At 47.2% G+C, this 27,777-nt stretch overlaps 1 protein-coding gene across 4 annotated transcripts in view; it reads left to right on the top strand.

Annotated features, from left to right (window-relative positions):
• Window positions 1–20,140: 20,140 nt before the first annotated feature.
• Window positions 20,141–27,777, top strand: part of CD99L2 (CD99 molecule like 2) — a 114,566-nt gene continuing 106,929 nt past the window's right edge. The window contains exons 1-2 of one of the 4 annotated variants that reach the window (XM_055393860.2): window positions 20,150–20,289; window positions 20,848–20,952. In XM_055393860.2, the coding sequence (XP_055249835.2) occupies window positions 20,223–20,289; window positions 20,848–20,952 (172 nt within the window). In that variant the 5' untranslated portion in view covers window positions 20,150–20,222. Of the gene's footprint in view, window positions 20,290–20,847; window positions 20,953–20,991; window positions 21,751–27,777 lie in introns of those variants that run through there. The other 3 variants (XM_055393862.2, XM_088833917.1, XM_088833916.1) reach the window with 3 other exon arrangements.

Raw genomic sequence — 27,777 nt, 5'->3', positions numbered from 1 at the left:
TCAATATGCTGTCTAGGTTGGTCATAGCTTTTCTTCCAAGGAGCAAGCATCTTTTAATTTCAGGGCTGCAGTCACCATCTGCAGAGATTTTGGAGCCCCCCAAAATAAAGTCTCTCACTCTTTCTATTCTTTCCCCATCTATTTGCCATGAAGTGATGGGACTGGATGCCATGATGTTAGTTTTCTGAATGATGAGTTTGAAGCCAACTTTTTCATTCTCCTCTTTCACTTTCATCAAGAGGCTCTTTAGTTCCTCTTTGCTTTCTGCCGTAAGGGTGGTGTCATCTGCATATCTGAGGTTATTATTGCTGTTTCTCCCAGCAGTCTTGATTCCAACTTGTGCTTCATTCAGCCTTGCATTTTTGTATGATGTACTCTTCATGTAAGTTAAATAAGCAGGGTGACAATATACAGCTCTGCCGTACTCCTTTCCTGATTTGGAACCAGTCTGTTGTTCCATGTACAGTTATAACTGTTGTTTCTTGACCAGCATACAGATTTCTTAGGAGGCAGGTCAGGTAGTCTGGTATTCCCATCTCTTGAAGAATGTTCCACAGTTTGTTATGATCCACATAGTTAAAGGCTTTGGCATAATCAATAAAGCAGAAGTAGATGTTTTTCTGGAACACTCTTGCTTTTTCAATGATCCAATGGATGTTGGCAATTTGATCTCTGGTTCCTCTGCTTTTTCTAAACCCACATTGAACATCTGGAAGTTCATGGTTCATGTATTGTTGAAGCCTGACTTGGAGAATTTTGAGCATTGCTTTGCTAGTGTGTGAGATGAGGGCAATCGTGCAGTAGTTTGAACATTCTTTGGCATTGCCTTTCTTTGGGATTGGAATGAAAATTGACGTTTTCCAGTCCCATGGCTACTGCTGCTGCTAAGACACTTCGGTCATGTCCGACTCTGTGTGACCCCATAGACGGAAGCCCACCAGGCTCCCCCATCCCTGGGATTCTCCAGGCAAGAACACTGGAGTGGGTTGCCATTTCCTTCTCCAATGTGTGAAAGTGAAAAGTGAAAATGAAGTCGCTCAGTCGTGTCCGACCCTTAGCGACCCCATGGACTGCAGCCTACCAGGCTCCTCTATCCATGGGATTTTCTAGGCAAGAGTACTGGAGTGGCTTGCCATTGCTTCTCCATGGCCACTGCTGAGTTTTCCAAATTTGCTGACATATTGAGTGCAGCACTTTCACAGCATCATCTTTTAGGATCTGAAATAGCTCAACTGGAATTCCATCACTTCCACTAGCTTTGTTCATAGTGATGCTTCCTAAGGCCCACTTGACTTCACATTCCAGGATGTCTGGCTCTAGGTGAGTGATCATATCATCATGTTTGTCTGGGTCATGGAGATCTTTTTTGTATAGTTATTTTGTGTATTCTTGCCACCTCTTCTTAATATCTTCTGCTTCTGTTAGGTCCATGCCATTTCTGTCCTTTATTGTGCCATCTTCGCATGAAATATTCTCTTGGTATCTCTAATTTTCTTGAAGAGATCTCTAGTCTTTCCCATTCTATTGTTTTCCTCTATTTCTTTGCATTGATTGCAGAGGAAGGCTTTCTTATCTCTCCATGCTATTGTTTGGATTTCCGCATTCAGATGGGTATATCTTTCCTTTTCTCCTTTGCCTTTCACTTCTCTTCTTTTCTCAGCTATTTGTAAGGCCTCCTCAGACAACCATTTTGCCTTTTTGCATTTTGTTTTCTTGGGGAAGGTCTTGATCACTGCCTCCTGTACAATGTCATGAACCTCTGTCCATAGTTCATCAGGCACTCTGTCTATCAGATCTAATCCCTTGAATCTGTTTATCACTTCCACTGTATAGTCATAAGGGATTTGATTTAGGTCATACCTGAATGGTCTAGTGTTTTTCCCTATTTTCTTCAATTTAAGTCTGAATTTGGCAATAAAGAGTTCATGATCTGAGCCACAGTCAGCTTCCAGTCTTATTTTTGTGGACTGTATGGAGCTTCTCCATCTTTGGCTGCAAAGAATATAATAAATCTGATTTTTGTATTTATCATCTGTTGATGTCCATGAGTAGAGTCTTCTCTTGTGTTGTTGAAAGAGGGTGTTTGCTATGACCAGTGCGTTCTCTTGGCAAAGCTCTATTAGCCTTTGACCTGGTTCGTTTTATACTCCAAGGCCAAACTTGCCTGTTACTCCTGGTATCTCTTGACGTCCTACTTTTGCATTCCAGCTACTATAATGAAAAGGACATCTTTTTTGGGTGTTAGTTCTAAAAGGTCTTGTAGGTCTTCATAGAACCATTCAACTTCAGCTTCTTCAGCAATACTGGTCAGGGCATAGATTTGGATTACCGTGATATTGAATGGTTTGCCTTGGAAACGAGCAGAGATCATTCTGTCGTTTTTGAGATTGCATCCAAATACTGCATTTCAGACTCTGTTGCTGACTATGAGGGCTACTCCATTTATTCTAAGGTATTCTTGCCCACAGTAGTAGATATAATGGTCATCTGAGTTAAATTCACCCATTCCAGTTCATTTTAGTTCGCTGATTCCTAAAATGCCGATGTTCACTCTTGCCATCTCCTGTTTGACCACTTCCAATTTGCCTTGATTCATGGACCTAACAGTCCAGGTTCCTATGCCATATTGCTCTTTATAGCATTGGACTTTACTTCCATAAAGTCAAATATTACCTGTTTAAGAAGGAATCATTTGTTACTGCCTTGGGTGAGCATTTCCAGCTTTTGTTATCTTCAGCTATACCCTGATGTTGATTTTATCTAGTGAGAAAGCTTGTGGAAGCCAAAGACACATCTTATTTCATATTTCTCTCTGGGAGCCCTGCATGTGACTGACATGAAATGAGCATCGCCCACGATGCCTTGGTGAAGAGGAGGGTATATCTATATATTTGGTGCTCTAGGCACTTTGGTCTCTCCTTCCACTTTCACACGTTCCATCAGACTCCAGCAGGGAGTTGGGATCTGGGCTCAGAACACACAGAGGTCAGCAACACTCCCTCTGTCATCAGTGGGAATTTTATTTTAGAAACTCTGATTTTTGGATTTTTCCAAGACTATCTTTCTGTGGCAAAAAACAGTGAAAGAACTTAGCACTTCACTCAGAGGTCTCCCCATGTCTTCTGGGACTGCTGTCTCCTCACTGCCACTGCTATGTCTGCCGTTGTCCTAGCTGTCACCATTTTGCATCAGAATTATTGGGCCAGCTGCACCTTGGTCCCTCTCTCTCCAGTGCTGCCCCCATAAGTCCATGCTCCACGCGCGCCAGTCAGGGTGGCTGTCCTAAAACAGGAAAACAGCCTTTTATTCCCCAGTTCACAAATGGCAATTTAGCTTCAAACTAATTGTGCCATAAGTGAAGTATGAGAATCATAGGAGTTATGACATGGGCTGCAACATGGGGTCATAACTCCTATAATGAAAAGGTAGATAATGACAAGTATCGTTGAGGGTATGGAGACTTTGGAACCATGGTCTAATTGCTTTCCTCAGAGATTACGTATTGGTTTCATACTGTGGCAAAACCCCAAGATGGGAGGAGAGCTGAGGAAATAGAGCTCAGAGAGGAGGTGAACCTTTCAGAATTTGTCTCAGATGGTCAGACATTCTGGGAGGCGAGATTTGCTTGAAATTAGCCTGAGAGGCTTAGTTCAGACTGCTATGACAATACCATACACAGGCTGGCTTATAAAAACATACATTTAATTTTCATAGTTTTGAAGGCTCGGGAGTCCAAGATCAAGGCACCACCAGATCTGATGTCTGATGAGAGTCTAGTTCACACTGTCTTCTCACTGTGACCTCACATGGCAGAAGGGACAAGGGAGCTCTCTTTATAAGGGACAGGGGGTCTCTTCTATAAGGGCACTAATCTCATTAATGAGGGCTCCATCTTTCTGATCTAATCACCTCCAAAGGCCCCACCTTCAATACCATCTCACTGAGGATTAATTAGGATTTCAGGATATGAATGCAGGGAGGACACATTCAGTCTACAGCAAATGTAAAAGGTTGCTGCCATTATGGAAAACACTTTGGGAGATCCCCATCAAGTTAAAGATAGCATTGCAGGCAGATTCTTAACCATCTGAGCCACCAGGGGAGCCCAGAGTTACTATAAGAGTCAGTATATTCCACTCCTAGGTATATACCCAAGAAAAATTAAAACATGTGTCCATATAAAACTTGTACATGAGTCTTCATAGCAACATTATTCATAATAGCAAAAGTGAAACCTGTTCAAATGTCCATCAATTGAAGTATAAACAAATGAAGTGTAGTGTAATCATGCAGTAGAATAGCATTATGCAATAATGAGGAATGAAGTATGGATACGTTCTATAATATGGATAAGCCTTGAAAATAGTGTGCTAAGTGAAAAAAGTCACACAATAGTGACCATGTATTATATGATGCCATATATATGAAATGTCCAGGCTAGGCAAATCAACAGAGACCAAATGGAGACTAGTGGTTGTCAGGAGCTGGGGAGGGGGAAGAGGGAGGTGATGGCAAGGAGGGGTAGGATTTCCTTTTGGTGTGATGAAAATCTTGTGGTGCTAGATAGTGGTGATGGTTGCATAACTTTGTGAATATAATAAGAACCACTGAATTGTATACTTTGAAGGAGGGACTTATATAGTATATGCATTATGTCTCAAAAAAGCTATCAAAAAATAAAGAAACTACTTGGTGAGTAAATACTTAACAGTTACCCTATACTCAACACTGAGCAAGTATTTTCTCATTAAAATCCTATGAGATAGTGTTATAGACTGAATGTTTGAATCACTGGTAAATTCTTATGTTGAAGTCTTAATCCCCAATGTGATGGTATTAAGAGTTGGGACCTTTTGGGGTAATAAGATTTAGAGGCAGTCATGAGGGTGGAGCCCTTAAGATAGAATTAATGCCGTTTCAAATTTGAGCAAACTCCAGGAGATAGTGAAGGATAAGGAAGCCTGTGTCCATGGGGTCTCAAAGAGTCAGATGCGACTTAGCAACTGAACAACAGCAAGCAGGATAGAGGGGCTAAGGGAAGATGCGATGGACAACAGAAAGCTCATAAGGAAAGGTGAGGAGGCAGGTAGGCATGAAACCTGTTCAGGGGACAGTGAGGTCACCTGTTGAGCCTGAGGTACTAAGACCAGGCAGGCTGTGAATTGAATGCCCAGACCCATGGCCTGATGCAGGAGAGGCAGTGGAACATTACATTCAAATGAGGAGATGACTTGTGTGGTGGATGCTCTCAGAGACAAGCAACAACTCAGCCAGCAGCCAGAGTATGTGAAGGAGCCACACATTAAATATCACTGCCAGGGCCTGACAGACTGGGGCAGGGGCCAAAGAGAGTGACAGGAAGCAGAAGTGGGGATCTGTGATTACAAATGCGCTGGATATAGAGGATGATAAAGAATGATGAGAATAATAAAAGGAGGTATGGGGACATGAAAACCTCTTCCTCTTGGGACTCTGCCTAAGCAGGAAATAAAGGGTGAAAGCCTGGGGAATAAACCAACTTCGGGGAACATTGACAGGCGGTGAGGTGGTGGGAACCGTGCCCAGCTGGCTGTCCTGTGTCCGGGAGCATTCTGTTTTCTCTTCCAAAGTGCTTTCCTTGAAGCTCACGTGGTTTGTTTTCTCTTTAAACAGCCTTTTAAAAAATTGTGGTAAAATATAGTACATAATATTTATCATTTTAACCATCTGTAAATGCACAATTCAGTGGCATTAATTACATTATCACCACCACTATTTACACCCCAAACTTTTCATCATTTCTGACATAAACTCTACCCATTAAATAACACCTTTCCCCAAACCCCCAACTCATGGTAACCTCTATCCTGTGTTCTGTCTCTATAAATTAGCCTATTCTAGCTAGATATTTCCTGTAAGTGGAATCATGCAATAATTGTCTTTCTGTTTCTGGTTTATTTCACTAAGCATAAGTTTCCAAGTTCTATCTATGTTGTAGCATCTATCAAACTCTTTTTCCTCTTTTTAAATTGAAGCATAGTTGATTTACAAAGTGGTGCTGGTTGCAGATGTAGAAATTTTGTTCCTTTATAAGGTTGCGTAATGTTTCATTATGAGAACAGATTATATCCGTGCTTATCAGTGTCCACTGACACTGACAGGCTGATGCCCGTGACAGTGCTTGGCTCTATGACTACCAGAGAGCTGAATATCAGAACCAGAACTGCAAGTGACCTCAGAGAGTCTTGTCCAACCCAGAAGGAGAGTGAGCTGCCCAAAGCCTCAGAGGGGTCACCTAACACCTTCCCCTCCCGCCTTGTGCGTACCCAGCACCCATATGAGAGATAGAAGTGGCCCAGCTCCCGAAAACTGGGCACCCAGGTCTACCCACATGGGATGTCCCTTAGTTCCAGAGAGGCAGCTCCAAAAAAGAGCAGATTTCCAGCTGTTAGGGGAAGAAAGTATTCCAGACAGTAGGGCGATCGACTGTGCCAACGCTGCTGAAAGAACAAAGATTGAGAGGACTCTGAATGGATGAAAGCAAACCTTTCCTGTAAAAGATTGGATAGTAAATATTTTCAGCTTAGTGGGCCATACAGTCTCTATCACAACTACTCAGCTCTGTCCTGGTGGCACAGTTATAGACAGTAGGTAAATGTGCCAAAACAACTCTATTTATAGACATGGGATGCTGAATGTCACATCATTACATGTATCAGAAAATACTGTTCTTTCTCTTTTTCTCAAGAATTCTTAGCTGGCAGGCCATGTGAACATAGGCAGTAGGTGACTCTTAGCCCACAGGCACTAATTTGGCCAGCCACGGTCTCAGGCAGTAATTCTCAGCCTTCACTGTGTATTAGAATTACCAGGGGAGGCTCTAGAAAAACAGTAGTGCCTTACCCCAGCCCCAGCCAAGTACATCAAAATCTCACAAAGGGAAGCCTGGCAGGGGGTAATTTTGAAAGCTTCCCTGATAACTGGCAATTCAGGTACAGACCCCACAGAAATGAAAACATACACCCACACAAAAACTTTTACATACATGTTCATGGCAGCATCACTTACAATAGCCTTTAACTGGAAACAACCCAATAGCTATCTACTGATGACTGGATAAACAAAGTGTGGTATAGCCACACAATGGAATATTATTCAGCAATTAAAAATGAGGTTCTAATACACATTGCAACATGGATGAACTGAGAAAACATTATGCTGTATGAAAGGAGCCAAACGCAAAAGTCAAATATCGTACAATTTATTTGTATCCATTGTCAAGAATAGGCAAATCCATTGAGACAGAAAGGAGATTTGTGATTGCTAGGGGTTCAGTTCTGGATAAGGAAATGGCAACCCACTCCAGTGTTCTTGCCTGGAGAATCCCAGGGACAGGGGAGCCTGGTAGGCTGACGTCTATGGGGTCGCACAAGAGTCGGACATGACTGAAGCTACTTAGCAGCAGCAGCAGCAGCAGCAGGGGTTCAGTTCAGTTCAGTCGCTCAGTTGTCTCTGACTCCTTGTGACCCCATGGACTGCAGCACGCCAGGCCTCCCTGTCCATCACCAACTCCTGGAGATCATTTAAACTCATGTCCATTGAGTCGGTGATCCCATCCAACCATCCCATCCTCTGTCGTCCCCTCTCCTCCTGCCCTCAATCTTTGCCAGCATCAGGGTCTTTTCACATGAGTCAGTTCTTCACATGAGGCGGCCAAAGTATTGGACTTTCAGCTTCAACATCAGTCCTTCCAATGAATAATCAGGACTGATCTCCTTTAGGATGGACTGGTTGGATCTCCTTGCAGTCCAAGGGACTCTCAAGAGTCTTCTCCAACACCACAGTTCAAAAGCATCAATTCTTTGGCGATCAGCTTTCTTTATAGTCCAACTCTCACATCCATATATGACTACTGGGAAAGCCATAGCTTTGAGTAGACAGATGTTTGTCAGCAAAGTAATGTCTCTGCTTTTTAATATGCTATCTAGGTTGGTCATAACTTTTCTTCCAAGGAGCAAGCATCTTTTAATTTCATGGCTGCAGTCACCATCTGCAGTGATTTTGGAGCCCCCACCACCACCACCAAAGATGAAGTCTGCCACTGTTTCCACTATTTCCCCATCTATTTGCCATGAAGTGATGGGACCAGATGCCATGAACTTAGTTTTCTGAATGTTGAGCTTCAAGCCAACTTTTTCACTCTCCTCTTTCACTTTCATCAAGAGGCTCTTTAGTTCTTCTTCACTTTCTGTCCTAAGGGTGGTGTCATCTGCATATCTGAGGTTATTGATATTTTTCCTGGCAATCTTAATTACAGCTTGTGCTTCCTCCAGCCCAGTGTTTCTCATGATGTGCTCTGCATATAAGTTAAATAAGCAGGGTGACAATGCATACCGTTGATGTACTCCTTTCCCTATATGGAACGAGTCTGCTGTTCCATGTCCAGTTCTAACTGCTGCTTCCTGACCTGCATACAGATTTCTCAGGAGGCAGGTCAGGTGGTCTGGTATTCCCATCTCTTAAAGAATTTTCCAGAGTTTGTTGTGGTCCACACAGTCAGAGACTTTGGTATAGTCAATAAAGTAGAAGTAGATGTTTTTCTGGAATTCTCTTGCTTTTTCCATGATCCAATGGATGTTGGCAATGTGATCTCTGGTTCCTCTGCCTTTTCTAAAACCAGTTTGAACATCTGGGAGTTCACGGTTCACATATTGCTGAAGCCTGGCTTGGAGAATTTTGAGCATGACTTTACTAGCGTGTGAGATGAGTGCAATTGTGTGGTAGTTTGAGCATTCTTTGGCATTGCCTTTCTTTGGGATTGGAACGAAAACTGACCTTTTCCTGTGGCCATTGCTGAGTTTTCTAAGTGTGCTGGCATATTGCTAGGGGTTGGAGAAGGGGAAATAGGGAATGACTGCTAATGGGTTTGGGGTTTCCTTTGGGGGCAATGGAAAGATTCTGGAAGTAAATAGAGGTGATTGTCATGCAATGCTGTGAGTATGCTCAGTGCCACTGCATTGTATACTTAAAAGGGTAAAATTTACCTCCATCTTTAAAAAAAAAAAATAGGTTTCCCTGATGCTTGTTTCATGTCACCAGGTTTGAGAACTAGGGGAACAGTGGAAGGAGACAGCAAATTTCAAAGCAGTAGGCTGGGGACTGATGTAGAGTCCAGTGGAGATGCCTTAAGAGTAGAAAGGATGGGCCCCTAATAATTCCTGGGCTGGAAGGGACAGTACATTTCAGTCAGGCCCAAGGGCAAGAGGGGAGCCAGTCTGGTGGAGAAGGGCAGGAAGACATGAGCTTAGACTTGCTCTGATTGAGATGGAGGGCTTTAACATGATATTGACACACTTGAAGCAAAGGAAAACATGATTAGATTCACCTTTTAAAAGGCTCCCGCTCTTCAAGAAAATTAGAGATACCAAGGGAACATTTCATGCAAAGATGGGCTCGATAAAGGACAGAAATGGTATGGACCTAACAGAAGCAGAAGATACTAAGAAGAGGTGGCAAGAATACACAGAAGAACTGTACAAAAAAAGATCTTCATGACCCAGATAATCACGATGGTGTGATCACTCACCTGGAGCCAGACATCCTGGAATGTCAAGTCAAGTGGGCCTTAGAAAGCATCACTACGAACAAAGCTAGTGGAGGTGATGGAATTCCAGTTGAGCTATTTCAAATCCTGAAAGATGATGCTGTGAAAGTGCTGCACTCAATATGCCAGCAAATTTGGAAAACTCAGCAGTGGCCACAGGACTGGAAGAGGTCAGTCTTCATTCCAATCCCAAAGAAAGGCAATGCCAAAGAATGCTCAAACTACGGCACAATTGCACTCATCTCACACGCTAGTAAAGTCACGCTCAAAATTCTCCAAGCCAGGCTTCAGCAATACATGAACCATGAACTTCCAGATGTTCAAGTTGGATTTAGAAAAGGTAGAAGAACAAGAGATCACATTGCCAACATCCGCTGGATCATGGAAAATGCAAGAGAGTTCCAGAAAAACATCTACTTTTGCTTCTTTGACTATGCCAAAGCCTTTGACTGTGTGGATCACAATAAACCGTGGAAAATTCTGAAGGAGATGGGAATCCCAGACCACCTGACCTGCCTCTTGAGAAACCTGTATGCAGGTCAGGAAGCAACAGTTAGAACTGGACATAGAACAACAGACTGGTTCCAAATAGGAAAAGGAGTACGTCAAGGTTGTATATTGTCACCCTGCTTATTTAACTTATATGCAGAGTACATCATGAGAAATGCTGGGCTGGAAGAAGCACAGGCTGGAATCAAGATTGCTGGGAGAAATATCAATAACCTCAGATATGCAGATGACACCACCCTTATGGCAGAAAGTGAAGAGGAACTCAAAAGCCTCTTGATGAAAGTGAAAGAGGAGAGTAAAAAGTTGGCCTAAAACTCAACATTCAGAAAACTAAGATCATGGCATCTGGTCCCATCACTTCATGGGAAATAGATAGGGAAACAGTGGAAACAGTGTCAGACTTTATTTTTTTGGGCTCCAAAATCACTGCAGATGGTGACTACAGCCATGAAATTAAAAGACGCTTACTCCTTGGAAGGAAAGTTATGACCAACCCAGATAGCATATTAAAAAGCAGAGACATTACTTTGCCAACCAAGGTCTGCCTAGTCAAGGCTATGGTTTTTTCAGTGGTCATGTATGGATGTGAGAGTTGGACTGTGAAGAAAGCTGAGCGCTGAAGAATTGATGCTTTTGAACTGTGGTATCAGAGAAGACTCTTGAGAGTCCCTTGGACTGCAAGTAGATCCAACCAGTCCATTCTAAAGGAGATCAGTCCTGGGTGTTCATTGGAAGGACTGATGCTAAAGCTGAAACTCCAATACTTTGGCCACCTCATGAGAAGAGTTAACTCACTGGAAAAGCCTCTGATGCTGGGAGGGATTGGGGGCAGGAGGTGAAGGGGACGAGAGAGAATGAGATGGCTGGATGGCATCAGCGACTCGATGGACATGAGTTTGGGTGAACTCTGGGAGTTGGTGATGGACAGGGAGGCCTGGCTTGCTGTGATTCGTGGGGTCACCAAGAGTCGGACACGACTGAGCAACTGAACTGAACTCTGGCTCCTGGGTGGAGAATGGGCTGGAGGCAGCCATGCAGTTATTCCTGACACGTCCAAGGCTGTTTGGAGGGCAGAACTTCCAGGACTCGATCATGGAATAGGTGAGAGTAGGACAAAGGTCAAAGCTGCTTCGTAGGTTTGGGGTCCTAGCAACTGGGAGATTGGCTGTGCCATTTCCTGAGATGGGGACCATGTGGGGGAGTGGCAGGTTGAGTTTGAGGATAAGTCTGGACATTCCTGTTTTGGACATCACAGTGCTTCTTAAGAGCCATTAGACAGTGCAGGATAGGCTTTTGAATGAATGTGTCTGGGTTCCCGGGAGGAGTGGGTGGGTGCGACCTGCCTTTAGATGAAATGGACCAGGGAGCGAGGACAGAGCAAGAGGAAGAGGGGGCCTGGTAGCAGAGACAGTGTGAGCAGAAGCACAGAGGCAGACAGGAATGCCCAGCTGTGGGGAGCGGGGGTGCTGTGGCAAGGCTGGAACCTGGGGTCAGGGGTGGTGGGAGGGAGGCTACTTGGAGAGGTCATCTGGGGCCAGGTCCTGCAGGGCCTTGAATGCCAAGCTCAGGAACTTAGACTCATCGCCAGGACAATGGGAAGAAGGCACCGAGGGGAGGGTTGTGATCTACTCTTCCCAGCTGGGAGAGCAGGAGAAGGAGAAGGAAGGACTCCAGTGAAGATGCCCTGTTTCCTTGGTGATCTTAGTGGGAATGGAGAGGAGGCGGAGCTCTGAAAAGTCTTGAAGATCTCAGTGGATACATGATCATCATTCTTTGTTCAAATTCACGCAGCCTGGATGAGGGAGATCCGGGCTGCCCTCATTGTTGCCTTAGTTTACCCAGGCCAGGTGATAAAAGTCTGAGGTCACACAGAGCTTTGATGATTGCCTAGGAGTTAAGGGAATCACTCATCTGCTGGGTGGACTGGGACTGGGCCTCCATAACATCTGAAATCACATCCACTAGCACCCTGTGTGTCTGTGTGTGTGCATGTGCATGTCTGTGCTTGTGTGCTTAGGGGTATTTGAGTATAGGTGCCCCAAAAGGGAGGTGATGCCTATTGAAAACCGACAAGAGATATTTTTGAACACAATGTTATTACTATTAAATGGATGCTGTTTCCACATTTATATTCTATACCTTTTTCTGGGAGGTTTCTTGGACAGCTTAGATGACATGCAAAGAAATAAAGAGGCCAAATGCTGGTGTTTGTGGTTTGAGTCTCCCAAGTACTTCAGAGAGACTTCACTGGGTGCGTCAAATAAGGCCCACATTTGGGGAGGCAAGTGTTAAGTCCTATTTCTGCAGAGGTCAGGATTCAGAATGGAAAATGCTGCCTTGCAAATATTACAGGGACATCAATTATTTGTCTCTTGCATTGGGAAAATATGCAGGTAGAAGGTTTTGTCCTGCTTCACTTGGCACGCAGGTTTCCAAGACAGTGGGTGTTCTGCATTTAGATTTCCAGAGCAGAGGACTCCTTCTCATGATAAGGAGACTTGAAACTAAGTGGTGACCCACTGGCATTTTGCACCTGTCTTTTTTTCCTTCTAGATTGTTGTGACTGTGGCCATCATTGCCATGATCGTCATGTTGTTGTATGGTCCTTGGTGTGTTAAGAAAACACTTCAAACCCCCAATGGGAATTCTAACAGGGATCAAAAAGCATGAGATGATTTGGGTCTCCTGGGACTTTGCTGCATGGGATTACAAAATGCTCTGTCAAAGGGTCCTTTCTGGGGGTGAGCAACTCTGCCCACTGTCTGTGAAGCTGGGGCTCCTGACCAGCCACACTGTGTTGTCTCCGAGTGAAGGAGTTGGAGAACTGAATCCTAGTGAATCCCCTTCCTGAGCCCGGCTCTCACCCTCCCCCCTGCCTCCACACCCCTGCCCAGTCTCTTCCCCACCTGCCCCAGCTTGTCAGTCTTCAATGGCTCTGGCTCCCAGAGCAGTATTTTCTTTTTATTTATTTATTTTAAATTATTTTTTAAAATTTTAATTGGAGGCTAATTACTTTACAATATTGTGGTGGTTTTTGCCATACATAGTATTTTCTGAGGCAGATGCTGGGTTCTGTACAACAGAGTCCTGAGTCTCCTGAAACAAATGGAACCTTGAAATACCAATCTGATCTCATCACCACGCAGCCTCACCCCAGCCCCACTTCAAACTCTTTGGGGTTCCCAGATGCGTTTGAATACAGTCCAAGCTTCACCTGCTCTAGGAACCCTGTAGGACCAGGTTCCAGGCAATTCAAATTCAAAGTTCGTTTCTGGGCCTTTGCTTCAGCGGGTGTCTTGGGATCCACACACTCCTGCCCCGCCATCTGCACCGTGAACTGTTGCTTTTCCTTTAAGTCAGCTCTCCTGACCCTACAACCACTCTTTGGTGCTCCCACAGTGTCCTGTGCTCCCCTCACTAACTCCTCTATCACCTGACTGCTTGTCATCTGTCTCCTCCCCACAGGGAACCTGGGACATCCTTTCTCCCTGAGAAAAGGGCCAGGCCCACACAGCCATCCCCTCCTTCCTATGGCCACTGTGGCCTCTGCCGCATACATCTCCTGAATCCGAACGCTTCTCCTTAACCCCAGGCTCCCAGCTTCTCTGCTGAGAGGATACCATTAACCACTCCTGTGGGCCCCTTGCCCTGCCTCTCTCTTTCCCTGTCTTTCTGCTGCTCAATCGTTACAACCCTTCAGTGGCTTCCCTTGGTTCTCAGGATTAAAACTCTGCTCATTAGCATGGTATTCAAGGCTCTGCCTGACCTTGCCTTACTAGAGAATCCAAGAGAGGAGAGAATACAAACATACTGTGCAGAGGAGGAGGCGATGTAGGGATAATTTGCTTATAACTCAGAAAATATGAGAAGGAACATTGTTTAAGAATCCATGTTCATGGCTTCTGTTTACATACGGGGTATGTCCCCCAAATCCCCAGATATCAGGGCCCTGGGTGGGCTAAATACTGCTGGTTTAGCCATGGCTTTGCAGACTTGTGAATTTCACTGGCGAGTGGATTTATTTTAAGTTTGGGGATGGGCAGGCTTGCCAACTTATTATTTTGCAAAGTAAGCACATTAAAACACTACCATCTTTTCATGAAATAAAGGACTTTTGTATACCCGAAGAAGTCCATGATTTCAGAATAAAGGTCAGTACTCTCACATTATGTGGGGAACATTTGCCACAACAACGTCATTTTTTTCTTTCACCTGAGACTGGTGAAGACTTGCCCCTGCTATCAGGCATTGGGGGAACTGTTGCAGCCCCTGGTGCACCTGATCCCAGAAGCCAGCTGTCTGCCTCCCCAGAACTTTGCAGGGGGGGGCCTTTGTCTCTGAATTGGCCCACAAAGTGGGGAGCTGGGCGGGTGGGGAGAGTGCTGGTCTCTTCCCCACCTACTGTGGAGCCCAGTCGGGGCCCTCAAACTACTTTGGTTAAAGGGATCAGGACCCAGGCTGTGGGAGGAGAGGAAGCAGACAGAAGGGCTGTTGAAGTCCTGAGCACAAGCTGAACTGCATTGGGTCCTGGGGCCAAAGGGTGACCCTGGGTTGGGGCAAGGCATTTGTCCCTGCCCCTCATGTGGACTCCCTCTCCAGTCTGGTGCCCCAAGGGTCAGGAATTGGTACTGCTGATGTGGACAGTGGTGCTTTCGAGACGGGCAACTTCAGCAGGGATGGAGCTGATGGGAAGGCCATTCCAGAGCCCTGGTGGGCAGATGTCACCAGGTGGGCCTAATTTTGGCCATGGGTGATGGAGGCCCCCTCGGGGAATTTTGCAAGGAGGAGTTTGTGGCACTTGGGAGCAAGAACAGGAGCTCTGCACTAATAATAGTGAGAGAACAGCTGTTTTGGAGTTTGGAACACATCTCCCTAAGGATATAGTGTGTAATGAGGGTGGGGACAGAAGGGTGAGCCATGATGGAAGACCAGGCTGCCCTTAGAACCCTACTTAGCTCAGATTAGTGTACACCCTCCCAGCTTTCTTTGTGCCTCTCCTGTACTCCCAGATGAGACTGGTGGCCATTTATTCATGTCACATTTCTTTGCCTGGGTCAGTGCTGAGGAAAGGTGGGCTCTTTAGGAGAGGAGCTTGTCAGCCCAAATGGTTTTACAATTGGTGACAATTTGCAGGATATGAGAAGTTCAGGAAGGGGTGAGGAGTGGCAACAGGGTGAGGACAAGGAGGGTGGTATGGAGACAAGGCTGGCTTGGCCAGGAACTGGTCCCAGCACCCATGTCCAGTGGTAGTGGGGAGTGTGTGTGTGCCTGTGTATGGGGGGCACAGATTATGGTTTCTAAATTTAGAATTTCCTGGATGTAAATCAAGTCCACAATCAATTGCAATTCTATAGGGTAGCAGCTACTCAAGAGGCTCTCCAAGTTCCAGGGAGGACCTCAGCGCAGCAGGATGTCACTGGCTCTCTCAAACTTATACTAACCTAACTCATAAGAGACTGAGAGACAAACTTGGCCTCAGATGAGTCATTTTACATAGGGAGAGTTATCTGGCAGGATAACTGACCTTGGACATCTGCAGTATTTTGACTAAAGACCTGGTTTTTTTTTTTTTGCTTGTTTTGTTTTTCAGTGGGTGTCTTTTTGCACATGATAAACACGATCCTTTTCTGTTGGTTCTTGTTCCTGTGTCAGCTCCTGTGCTCATCTCCTGCTCTACAGGAGCACACTCTTTAGGCTCTGCATCATCACCTATTACTATTCATCCTTGCCATAGTTCAACCTGCAAGAATGGAGGTGACACACTTTTTATGTGAAGGGAGAGGTAGTAAGTATTTTAGGCTGTGTGGGCTCCATGGTCTCCGTTGCAACTACTCAATTCTGCTGTGGTAGAACAAAAACAGCTGTAGACAGTACACAAATGAATTCCCACCTGTGTTCCCACCAATTTCGTGGATCCTGACACGTGAATTTCATGTAAATTTCCCCTGGCACGGAATAACCTTCTTTTTATTTTTTTCAACCACTCAAAGGTGCCCAAACCATTCTTGGCTTAAAAGCTGGCTTAAAACTCAACATTCAAAAAACTAAGACCATGGCGTCGAGTCCTATCACTTCATGGCAAGTAGATGGGGAAACAATGGAAACAATGACAGACTTTATTTTCTTGGGCTCCAAAATCACTGCAGATGATGACTGCAGCCATGAAATTAAAAGATTGTTCCTTAGAATGAAAGCTATGACCAACCTAGACAGCATATTAAAAAGCAGACATTACTTTGCCAACAAAGATCCATCTAGTCAAAGCTATGGTTTTTCCAGTAGTCATGTATGGATGTGAGAGTTGGACCATGAAGAAAGTTGAGTGCTGAAAAATTTATGCTTTTGAACTGTAGTGTTGGAAAAGACTCTTGAGAGTCCCTTGGACTGCAAGATCAAATCAGTCAATCCTAATGGAAATCAGTCCTGAATGTTCATTAGAAGGAGTGATGTTGAAGTTGAAGCTCCAATACTTTGGCCACCTGATGCAAAGAAGTGACTCATTGGAAAAGACCCTGGTGCTAGGAGAGATTGAAGGCAGGAGGAGAAGGATGACAGAGAATGAGATGTTTGAATGACCATCATCGACTCTATGAACATGAATTTGAGCAAGCTCTAGGAGCTGGTGATGGACAGGGAAGCTTGGCATGGTGCAGTCCATGGGGTCACAAAGAGTTAAACATGACTGAGTGACTGAACTGAACTGAACTGAACCCATTCCTAGTTTGCAGGTCATACAAACAGCATGGTGGTCTGTATTTGACCCACAGGCCAGTGTGCCAAGCACCTCTGAGCCAGAAGACAGTCCTCTTGCCCATTCACTGTGGCCAGTGACTTGCTGCTGGGGTTGAGGTGTCTAGACCAGTCAGAGCCCCAGTTGCGTTTGATTGACATGCCTCACCTAGAGGCTGCATTGTCCTCACCTCCTCAAGTGTCCTCAGTGTAGATAAGTGTGTAAGTGCTGAGGTTCACCCATCAGATCCTGCTGCTGCTAAGTCACTTCAGTCGTGTCCTGGAGGGCTCCAAAAGACCATGACATCTAGTGCCTTCCTTATAGGCGGGATCCCTGAAGACCGAGGGCAAGGGAATGGCTCGAGGCACCCAGAATTAGTGGGAAAGTTAGGGCCATATTCGCATCCTGGAATACAGAGCAAATGCCCAACCTCATAGTAGCCAGTATTTCTTTAGCTATTACAAGAGCAACAAATAACGTATTGACTCAGTGTGTCCGAGGCTGCCTGCTTTCCAATCTCATTCAATCCTTAGCACAACCTTATGTCCTTGTATCCAGCCAGGATCGCACATGGCTCTCAAGCACATGTGCTCAGCCATTCACCTGGTGGGGCCCTGGGGATTCCTTTGCTCCTTTTGACACTAAGGGTCTGGAGCTGCTTAACTCTCCAACCTCAGTTCAGTTCAGTTCAGTCACTCAGTCATGTCCAACTCTTTGCGATCCCATCATAGCACGCCAGGCCTCCCTGTCTATCACCAACTCCCGGAGTTCACTCAAATTCATGTCCATCGAGTCGGTGATGCCATCCAGCCATCTCATTCTCTGTCGTACCCTTCTCCTCTTGCTACCAATCCCTCCCAGCATCAGAGTCTTTTCCAGTGAGTCAACTCTTCAAGGAACCTCCATTTTGCTCCTTTTCCCTCATTAATTATTGAGGTGATACATGATGTTGTTGTGGGAATAAAAAATAACAAAATGTCCATCAACAGAGGAATGGATAACGAAAATGTGATATATATATATATATATATATATATATATATATATATACACACACAGTGGAATATTAGCCACAAAAAGGAACAGAATGGAGTCATTTCTAGAGATGTGGATGGACCTAGACTGTTATACAGAGTGGAGTCAGAAAGACAAAAGCAAAAATCATATATTAACTCATATATGTCGAATCTAGAAAAATGGTATGAAAGTGAAGTCGCTTAGTCATGTCCGACTCTTTGCGACCCCATGGACTGTAGCCTACCAGGCTCCTTGGTCCATGGGATTTTCCAGGCAAGAATACTGGAGTGGATTGTCATTTCCTTCTCCAGGGGATCTTTCCAACCGAGGGATCAAATCCAGGTCTCCTGCAGTGTAGGCAGACGAAATGGTACAGATGATCTTATTTGCAAAGCAGATGTAGAGAACAAATGCATGGGTACAGAAGTGGAAGAGGGATGGAAGGAATTGGGAGATTGGGATGGACATACATACACCATCAATAGTATGTATAAAATAGGTAACTTGTGAGAACCTACTGTACAGCACAGGGAACTGTACTCAGTGCTCTGTTGTGATCTAAATGGGAAGGAAACTCAAAAAAGAGGGATATATGTATACATATAGCTGATTCACTTTGCTGTACAGCAGAAACTAACACAAAACTGTAAAGCAATTATAATCCAACTAAATTTTTAAAAAAAGAATAAAATGCCTGGAATACGCCATGTACACTACATGTTATAATAAGCACTACCTATTTCTGTTAATTCTCCTGTCATAGAGTACAAAATGCCTTGAAAGTCAGAATATGTTAGTTTTATATGTTTTGTTTTTGCAGTTCCAATAATTCGGAACAATGGATAAAAGTCACAGAAGGAAAGATCTTGGCTCCATGTCAGGGAGACACCCACCCAACCAGTATGGCTCAGAGGGTGGGGGAAGACTCTTTGGGGGCAAGGAGGTGCGGCCTGGTGGGGGACACAGGAAGCCTACCAAGGGGACACTGGAGGGCAGTGGCAGTAGCCTACCCCCAGAAGGATGTGGTCCAGGACAGCTTGTGCAGAATAACCGCAGGGACAAGCTAGACGACTCTGGGAGCAGCGGCGCTTTCTCTTTGTCTTTGAAAGCCGGCTGCAGCCAGAGCCTTTCTTGAGAGCGCTCTTGTCAAAGGCTGCAGCTGGCATTTTGCTGTGACAGTCAGTGTAGGAATCTCATTTCGCCTGGTCCTGGAGGTGGACTCTGTTTGAGGGGTTCATGGGAAAGGAACGCGGCGCTTGTGTCGATCACCGAGCACATTTACAGATCGCCTCTGCAGATGTGAACTGGCGCTTTCAGAGCATTCATCAAAGCCTCGGGGAGCTGACCCTGGCCCTCCTTCGTCCCCGGGGCCCGCGGCGCTCTGGCTGCAGGTCGCCCCCCAACTTCCCTCTAGCCTGAACCCGTGGCCCCCGGCCTCAGACTCGTTTCCTCAAGACTTGCCGCTGTTTGCCAACCGCAGCCAGCCATTAGAAGGGTTCTTTTTATTTTATTTTTTTTCATCTCTGTGCAGGGCTCTACTGCAGGATCAGCCAAGTTGGAGTGCAGCCATGGTTCTGACAAGCAAGTTCGGCCAAAGTGACAGGGGCAGGAGCGCGGGTGTCCAGTCCTGGCGCCGCAGCTGGAGGGACCCCTAGGGAACAGCTCTTGACCGAGAGGACTCCAAGGCCACAAGGGGAAGAGCCCTGTCCAAGGTCACCAGGCTGGCAGAACGCACCAGGCTCGTGTGCTGCCTTGGGTCCAGCTCCTGGCCCTGGAGGTGTCCCGCGCGCCGGGTGGAAATCACTGCACACCTTCGCCGCCAAAGCCTCCGGCTCCCCAGTCACTTAAAAAAAATTTTTTTAATGAATTAATTTATTTTAATTGGAGTCCCCAGTCACTTTTGACTCACAGCTCCAGGGCCGCAGGACCCACCTCGAAGATTTCCTTCTCGAGGGCGGGCTGTGACGGGGCCCGCAGGTCGCGCGCCGGCGCTGGCCGGGTCCCAGACCGCGCGACCTGCAGGGTGCCCGCGGACCACGCCCCTCAAGCGCCAGCACCGCCCGCGGGTTGCGGCCCCGCCCCCCGCGCAGCTGTCCCGCCCCCGAGGCTGCAGGCTCGCCCCGCCCCTCGCGCCACAGTCGCGGTCCCGCCCCACCTCACCCGGTCCGGCACGCCCCGGTGCCAGAGCTCGTGTGCGCCCCCATCCGCCCTCTCAGGGCCGTGCCGCGCGCGCGCGCCGCTTTTGGGCGGGGCCCTGCAGTGAGGGCAGGGCTCCTCCCCCTTCTGCTCCTCCTCCTCCTTCTCCACTCCTCCCCGACTTTCCCCCTCGGGCTCTCTCGCGCTCACTGTGCTCCTCTGGGCCCCGTCCGCCGGCTCCCAGCCATGGTGGCCTGGCGCTGGGCGTGCCTCATCTGCCTCGCTTTCTCCTTGGCCACACTTGTCCAGAGAGGTAAGGCGGGCGGGGGACACGCGGGGTCCCCACCTTGTAGGCCGGCGGGGCTGGGGGCCGGCGCCCCGAGGGCTCGGTGGTGCGCATGAGCGGCGCGGCCCCCGCCCAAGGGCCTGCCGCGGAGGCCGCCGGCGGGCAGGCGGGGCCGTGAGGGACGTTGGGGTAGGGGTGCGAGCAGAGGGCCGACCCTGTCGTGACCCCTGTAGTGGGTGGGGAGAGACGCGGACCCCTCCTGGTGCCCGGCTACAAAGAGCGAGAGAGTCTCCCCTTAAAATCCTGAACAGGGTGTCTCCACCAGTGACAACAGCTGCCCCCGGGAGATTGCCGTTGGGAAAACGAAGAGAGCACTCGTTCTCTTGAGCAAGGCTTCTCCAAAGGTGTTTCTAGGCCACCTGCAGCAGAAGCACCCGAGGAGCCTCCGGTGCTCACTCCTACTTTGTCAGGATCTTGGCGGGGGTGGGGGTGGACGGAGAACGGCGGTGTGGAAGTCTGACGAGCCCCCGCAGCTGCTTTTGGCACCCGTTCCAGTTTTTGAGCCATTGGTGATGTTTTGTCCAGGAGAAGAAGAGAGCAAGTCTGGTAACCAGATCAAGAAAGCAAGTTTCTTAGACCCTCGTGACTCATCGCATGGTCCAAGACCCGCAGAAGCATCACCTGAGACTAGTGAGCTATGCCGCATCCCAGGCCCCGCCCCTGACCTACTGAGTCAGATTCTGCTTTTACTACATCCTCGGGTCACAGGCACATTCAAGTTTGACAAGCATCTTAGAGTAAATGCAGTCTGTGGTTAAAAATAGGGTCGCCAAGTAGTCCCAGCAGAATGTTCTTACGCTTGCTTATCTCATTTCCACTTCAGAAAAAGAGGTTGAGGAAAACATTGGAGTTGAGCACAGAATTGTGCTCTGAGCTCTTCTGACACAAGGGCAGATTTAGCTAGTGAAAAACACATGAGCTCAGCAAAAACAAAATCGTGTCCTATAACTGCATTCTAGTGCGGGTTATTTTACTTATAAGGAACACAGTCCAAGGCAGTTTTGCAGAAGATGCAGAAATGTTTCTCATGGTCAACCCTCCTGGAGTCTAGACAAGAAGAACCGTTCAGCATTCTACAAAGGTGCCATTCTAGACCTGGATGCTGCAGCAGTGCACGAACTTCAGGCTCTGTCCTTGTGGAGCTGACATCTGGTGGGGGAGAAAATGAGCACAGACTGATCATAGTCTATATATTATGTAGTCAGCACAGTGAAGCAAAACAAAGCAGGTTACAGGGTTGTTGACTTTTGTTTCATTTTTTCCTTTGGAGTTACGATTTTTATTTTGCTTATGATCCATTTGTGGCCAAAAATTTTGATCACTTGATTGACATGCATCTAATGATATGGAACAGCTGGAAGTGGAAGCCCAAAAAAGTTACAAAAAGGATACTGCTTTCAAGGCTGTCTTCTGCAAGTCTTCAACATGGTAGGCACATTGAGAAGATGAGGAATTTAAATGATCGGGCCTCAGGTTTTCACCATCATGGGTTACACTGGGTGATTTATAGGGTGGTGGAGGAAATTGCGAAGGGGTGCAACCAGCTTACAGAGGAAGAAGCAGAGGCACATAGGTGAAGTAACTTGCCTCAGGTAGCAGAGCTGAAATTTGATTCCAGGCTTGTCTAATTCCAGTTCTTGCTTTTAAGCGCTAGGCATAATGCCTTTACACCTGGAGGCAGACCTCGTACGCCTTACTGGCCAAGTGCCCTTGGGAAAGCCAGAACATGGCTTGGTTTGCTCATCAGTATAATGCCTAACAACTCAGGAAGGTATCTTGAGTGAACCAGGCATGTGTCACCCTTGAATTTGCAGCCCTGCTTCCATCAGCTCCCATCTCCTGAGTGCTTGCTGTGTACCACTTCACACACACACACACACACACACACACACACACATATTTTTAACTGCCCCAGGAGTTTGGCTTCTTAGATATTATCCTTGCTTACCAGATGAGAGGCCCCTGGAGACCCAGGATCCCACCCATTTAGGATGGCCTCCTAATGATCTTTTTACATTTTAATTAACGCTGAACCAGAAAAATCTGTTGCTTCAAGGTAGGGACTCAGTTTCCTGGTTCTTTTGTGCAGAACAAGGTGACAAATGTGGGTTTTGCATTGGTGGTCCCCTCGGGGGATCTGAGCACTTTCAGTTTCAGAGCTGGTCTCAGGTCCCCACTGACTCTCCAGAAGCCCCAAAGCGGTGGATCAGGTGGGCCTGCCCAAGAGCCATTTTCTTCTTCGTCCTGGTCCTCAGTAATGAAGTGTGACTTAGAGAGCCCCGCAGGTCTCAGAAAATGCTCAGGACCTCGAAGTAGTGTGTGAAATCCCTCCAGGCTCCGGCATGTCAAGACAGACTTTAGGCCCTCTGCAGTTGAGAAGGCGGTTAACATGGCATTCCTGTTCTAATTATTGATGGGTTTTTAGTCCACTGTGTATTTTACTAGTTTTGAGAAATTGAGGACAGGTGTGTCACCTGTCTGTACCGATAGAAATGGGAAGTTGTGCTTTTGACTTTCTGGGAGAAGGATCTCAGTGGTACAGGTAGGTGCCAATCGCACAAGGGCTCCACTCGCCCCGTGTTTTCCATGTGCCAGGCCCTTAGGTGCCTCACACATTTACACTTCCTAACTACCCCACAGTGGCTGTTTGCATACAGCCTTGTAACTGAGTGGTAACCCATAGCTTGGAAGAAAAACATGCGGTCCAGTAAGGTTTTGGACTTGAAACTCAGGTTTAGCTGCATAAGCAAAGGAGGGATTGTAAATGCAGATATACCCAGGGATGGAGCAGGTCCCAGAAATGTGAGAGATGGTGAAGAATTTGTGATGAGCGTGTTGGCAAATAGCCAAGTGCCTGCTACCTTAAAGAGAGTAGCCCAGGGACTTCCCTGGTGGTCCAGTGGTTAAGGCTGTGAGCCCAATGTCCGGGACACAGGTTCAGTCCCTGCTTGGGGAGCTAAGATCCCACATGCCACATACCTTGGCCCCCCCAAAAAATACTGTGTTGTTTTTTTTTTAAAGAAGTAGCCCCGCCAAGAGTGCTGCAGAACCAACCTGCCCAGCCAGAACTACCATGATGCAGGGCAAGTCACTTCTTGGTGCCTCAGTTTCCTCATCTAGAAAATGGGGATAATATCACCATCTGCCTCATGGAATTGTTATTACGATTAAATGAGAACAAATGGATGAAGCACGTAGCACAACACCTGGCTCCAAGTGAGCTCTGTGTCAGTAACTATTATTGCAAAAATTACACAGTGTGAACTTTGAAAATATACTAAATGAAGGAAGCCAGACACCAAAGCACACATATGGCATGATTCCATTTAGATGTAATGTCCAGAGTTGGCAAATCCATAGAGACAAAAAGTAGATTAGTGGTTGCCGGGGTCTGAGGAGAATGAAAAAGAGAAGGCAATGGCAACCCACTCCAGTACTCTTGCTGGGAAATCCCATGGACGGAGGAGCCTGGTAGGCTACAGTCCATGCGGTGGGTCACGAGGAGTCGGACACGACTGAGCGACTTCACTTTCACTTTCATTCACTGGAGAAGGCAATGGCAAGCCACTCCAGTGTTCTTGCCTGGAGAATCCCAGGGATGGGGGAGCCTGGTGGGCTGCAGTCTATGGGGTCGCACAGAGTCGGACACGACTGACATGACTTAGCAGCAGCAGCAACAGAGGAGAATGAAAAGTGACTGCTGAATAGGTACAGGGTTTCCTTTCAGGGTGAGGGAAATGTTCTGGAAGTGGATAGAGGTGGTGGGTGTACAACCTTGTGAATGTACCAGGACCACTAAATTGTGTACTTTCAAAGGGTGAGTGGTATGTGGATTATTGTGTTGTTTAGTTTCTCAGTCATGTCAGATTCTTGTGACCCTATGGACTGTAGCCCCCCAGGCTCCTCTGTCCATGGGATTCTCCAGGCAAGAATACTGGAGTGGGTTTCCATTCCCTTCTCCAGGGGATCTATCTGACCCAGGGATTGAACCTGGGTCTCCTTCATTGGAGGCAGATTCTTTACCATCTGAGCCACTGCCGACCCATATGTGGATTATATTTCTGTTTGAAACAAATTCACTCTAGTCCAAGCAGAAGAGATGAAGGAGGTGGCAGCATGTGACCCCTGGGTTGGGGTTGGTCTTCAGGGCTGTTGAGCTTGGTTGGGCAAGGGAGTGCACGTGTGCACAGGTTGGCCCAAGTGCTAGTGGTGCTGGGATCCAGGCAGAAGCCCTGTGGGCTGACTTGGGCTGTTGAGTTTGAGCCAGACAGGCTGCAGGGGCATCTGCAATGTGCCCTGGGACTGCTTCACCCTGCTTGCCTGAGTGCAGGAATGGTCCCTGCAAAGGTGCATCCTAGGCAGGGGGGACCCTTCCCTGTCCTGCATGGCTCAGGGTTGCCTTTATGCACCCGAGTCATTGCACTGGACTAACAGGCTCTAGGGACTCTTTGCCTTTTAGTCTGCCCTGTTTTGATCGGTTTTCAACCCCCTCCTCACTGGCAAAGCTCCCATCCCCAACCTCTCCATCACTTTGGATACCAGGTAACAAAAATGTGTGTGTGTGTTAAACACACACACGAAAATCAGCCAGGAGTTGGTGTCACCAGGCACTGAGGAAGGGCTTCAAGTTGTGTCCAGCAGAGATGACTCTGATGAGGGTGACAAGGCTGTTTGGCTGAGCAGGGGAGGGTGGGGAGCAGCTGATTTTCGGTTTTGTGAGTTCAGGAAAGATCCTTTCCAGGTGAGCTAACTTTCCTGTTCGGGGTTCTTCCCCAACCCGGTGTTGATGCTTTCCCTGCTATGTGCCTGCTCCTACCCCTTGCGCTCGATGTTATTCCTCTTCTGCTCTCTGTGTGTAGGGGTAGGGGGCGAGCTGTGGGGCTTTCTCTTCACCACCCCAGGCTTGGCCCTCCCTGAGGCTGCCTCACAGGTTCACTGACTGGCCAGGCTTGGTTTGCAAGTACCAGCCGAAAGCCATCCTAAGCAGGTAATAGAAATGGGTGAGAAAACCTTTTATGCATGTCAGTATTCCAAACATTGGCAGCTCGGAAGCTATGGGGGCTTCCCAGGTGGCGCTAGTGGTAAAGAACCTGCCTGCCATTGCAGGAGACATAAGGGACGTGGGTTCAGTCCCTAGATTGGAAAGATTCCCCGGAGAAGGAAATGGGAACCCACTACAGTATTCTTGCCTGGGAAATCCCATGGACAGGGGAGCCTGGTGGGCTATAGTCCATGGGGTCACAAAGAGTTGGACATGACTGAAGAGACTAGCATCCCGAGCACGCCCAGGAAGCTATAGGAGGCAGAATGATAATGGCTCCCAAAGATGTCTCTGGAACCTGTGACTACGTGAGTTTACATAGTGATTTTGGCCGGCAAGGAGACATCGGTCTTTGACTTCTTTGAAGAGAAAATTCAACAGTGAGACCAAGATTGCACAGCAGCTACAGGGTTTGTTAGAAGCACAGACACGTGAGAGAGCACACAGGCCAACTTGTGGAGCAGGGTAGCTATGTCTTGACTCTAGAGGTAGCTTAGTAGCTAATGTGGGGCTAGTCTTCTGGAGTTTAGGTGAAGGTGACCCTCCTTTTGTGTCCCCTATGATCGTGTCATCTGCAGTTCCTTATTTGGGCTTCCACCAAGCACAATTTTGGATCTTTTCCAGTGAGCACCTGAGCAAAACCCTCTGGGAGGAGAGGAAGCCACAATGCTGATCTTATATTACTGTGTGTCCAAGGTTACTAGAGGATGACTTGGGACCCTTTCTGTGCGTGTGTCAGGCTGGAAACTGTTGACCACAAAAATGAGGTGGCTGCCATAGGCTTTGTCTTTTATCCAATCAGGGTGCTTAATTCCTATTGGTAGTTTATGTCAAAGGGTCAGCATGAAACCGGTTGCAGCAGGTTAACCCCGGACCTATCTATCTCCTCCCTCAATAGTAAAGGGGAATTAAGGTAGCAGATGAAATTGGGTTGCTGATCAGCTGAGCTTCAAATAAGATTCTTCTGGGTTATGCTGGCCAATGAAAGGACAAGATTCATTTAAATATGGAGAAGTCATGGTCAGTGTGATGTCCTGAGAGAAAGGTTCAACTGGCTGGGGTCAGCTCTGAAGATGGAAGGAGCCAAGGAACACACACACACACTCTCCCCTAGAGCTTCCAGAAGGAATGAAGCCTTGGTGACACGTTAATGTAGCCCAGTGAGACTACGGACTTCTGACCTCCCAAACTGTAAGAAAAAAAGCATGCATTGTTTTAGGGCACTACATTTGGTATCATTGGTTACAGCAGCAAGAGGAAGCTAGGAGAAGCTAAGGGTAGCTCTTATAGTCCTCTTCATTCTTTGAAAAAACAGCTTGTGATGTTCCTTTATATTGTTTTCATTTGCCATTTAATTAACTTATTTGGCTGCACCCAGGTCTTCGTTGCGGCATGTGGGATGTTGTTCTCTGACCAGGGAGGGGCAGAACCCAAGCCTCCTCTGTTGTCTTGGCCACTGGACCACCAGGCAAGACCCTATTTTGCCATTTTAAATCAATCCCCAATCTGCTCAGAGTTCAGGATTTTAAAATAAATGTGCAGAAAATTGGATTGTGGTTGGGGCTTTCCAGGTGGCTCAGTGGTAAAGAATCTACCTGCCAATGGAGGAGGCACAGGTTCGATCCCCAGAGTCGGGAAGAAGGAAGTGGCAACCCACTGCAGTCTCCTTGCCTGGGAAATCCCATGGACAAGAGGAGCCTGGCAGGCTATAGTTCATGGGGTCGCAAAGAGTCGGACATGACTGAGGGCTTGAGCATGACATTCTTGGTGCAGCAGTGAACACTTTGAAGCCTCTATGAGGGCTCTGAAAGGCAGTCAGTGGTCTTTTGCCTGGCTTTGATTTTAAACTGCTTCACAGGGAGATTGCAGACTGTGCCCTGTGCAGGGGGCCACCTGTATCCGGCGTCCCTGGCTGTGTCCCCCAAAGGCCTTGCCCCCCGCTCCCATCCTAACAGCTGCACTGGAAGCAGATGCAGTCTGTGGCCAGCAGCCAGGCCTTCTTCTTTGTCTGGGTGGTGCCTGCCCCTTTGCTGAGGAGGCGGGGTGTGCTGCAGGCTCCCCTCTGTCCCCAGGTGGGTTGGGGGAGAGGACCAGAGCAGAACTGGGTGGGCCTGGATGGCCACTGCACCTTCAGGTGGTTTTCAGCTCTGTTTTTGTTCATTTCCTACCTGGGTCTGCTCACCTGATGTCCGAGGGTTCTGCAGCTTTGAAACAAAAACACTTTGAAAACTGTGACCTCCGAGGGTTCTGCAGCTTTGAAACAAAAACACTTTGAAAACTGTAGTGGAAGCCCACAGAGAGGAGTGTCCCGTCCAGTGAACATCTGTTTAAAGGAGCGGCCAGACAGCATCTGGCTGGCATCGCAAGGTGGTTCTGTGTGGGATTATTTTCCCAATGAGAGGCGGTACCCTCAG

Source organism: Moschus berezovskii, chromosome X (genome assembly GCF_049115385.1).
Source record: "Moschus berezovskii isolate FMDL1 chromosome X, NW_MosBer_1.0, whole genome shotgun sequence".
Taxonomy (NCBI): Eukaryota; Metazoa; Chordata; class Mammalia; order Artiodactyla; family Moschidae; genus Moschus; species Moschus berezovskii.
The sequence above is the reverse complement of the archived record's forward strand: the minus strand, read 5'-3'. Positions and strand labels throughout refer to the sequence as shown.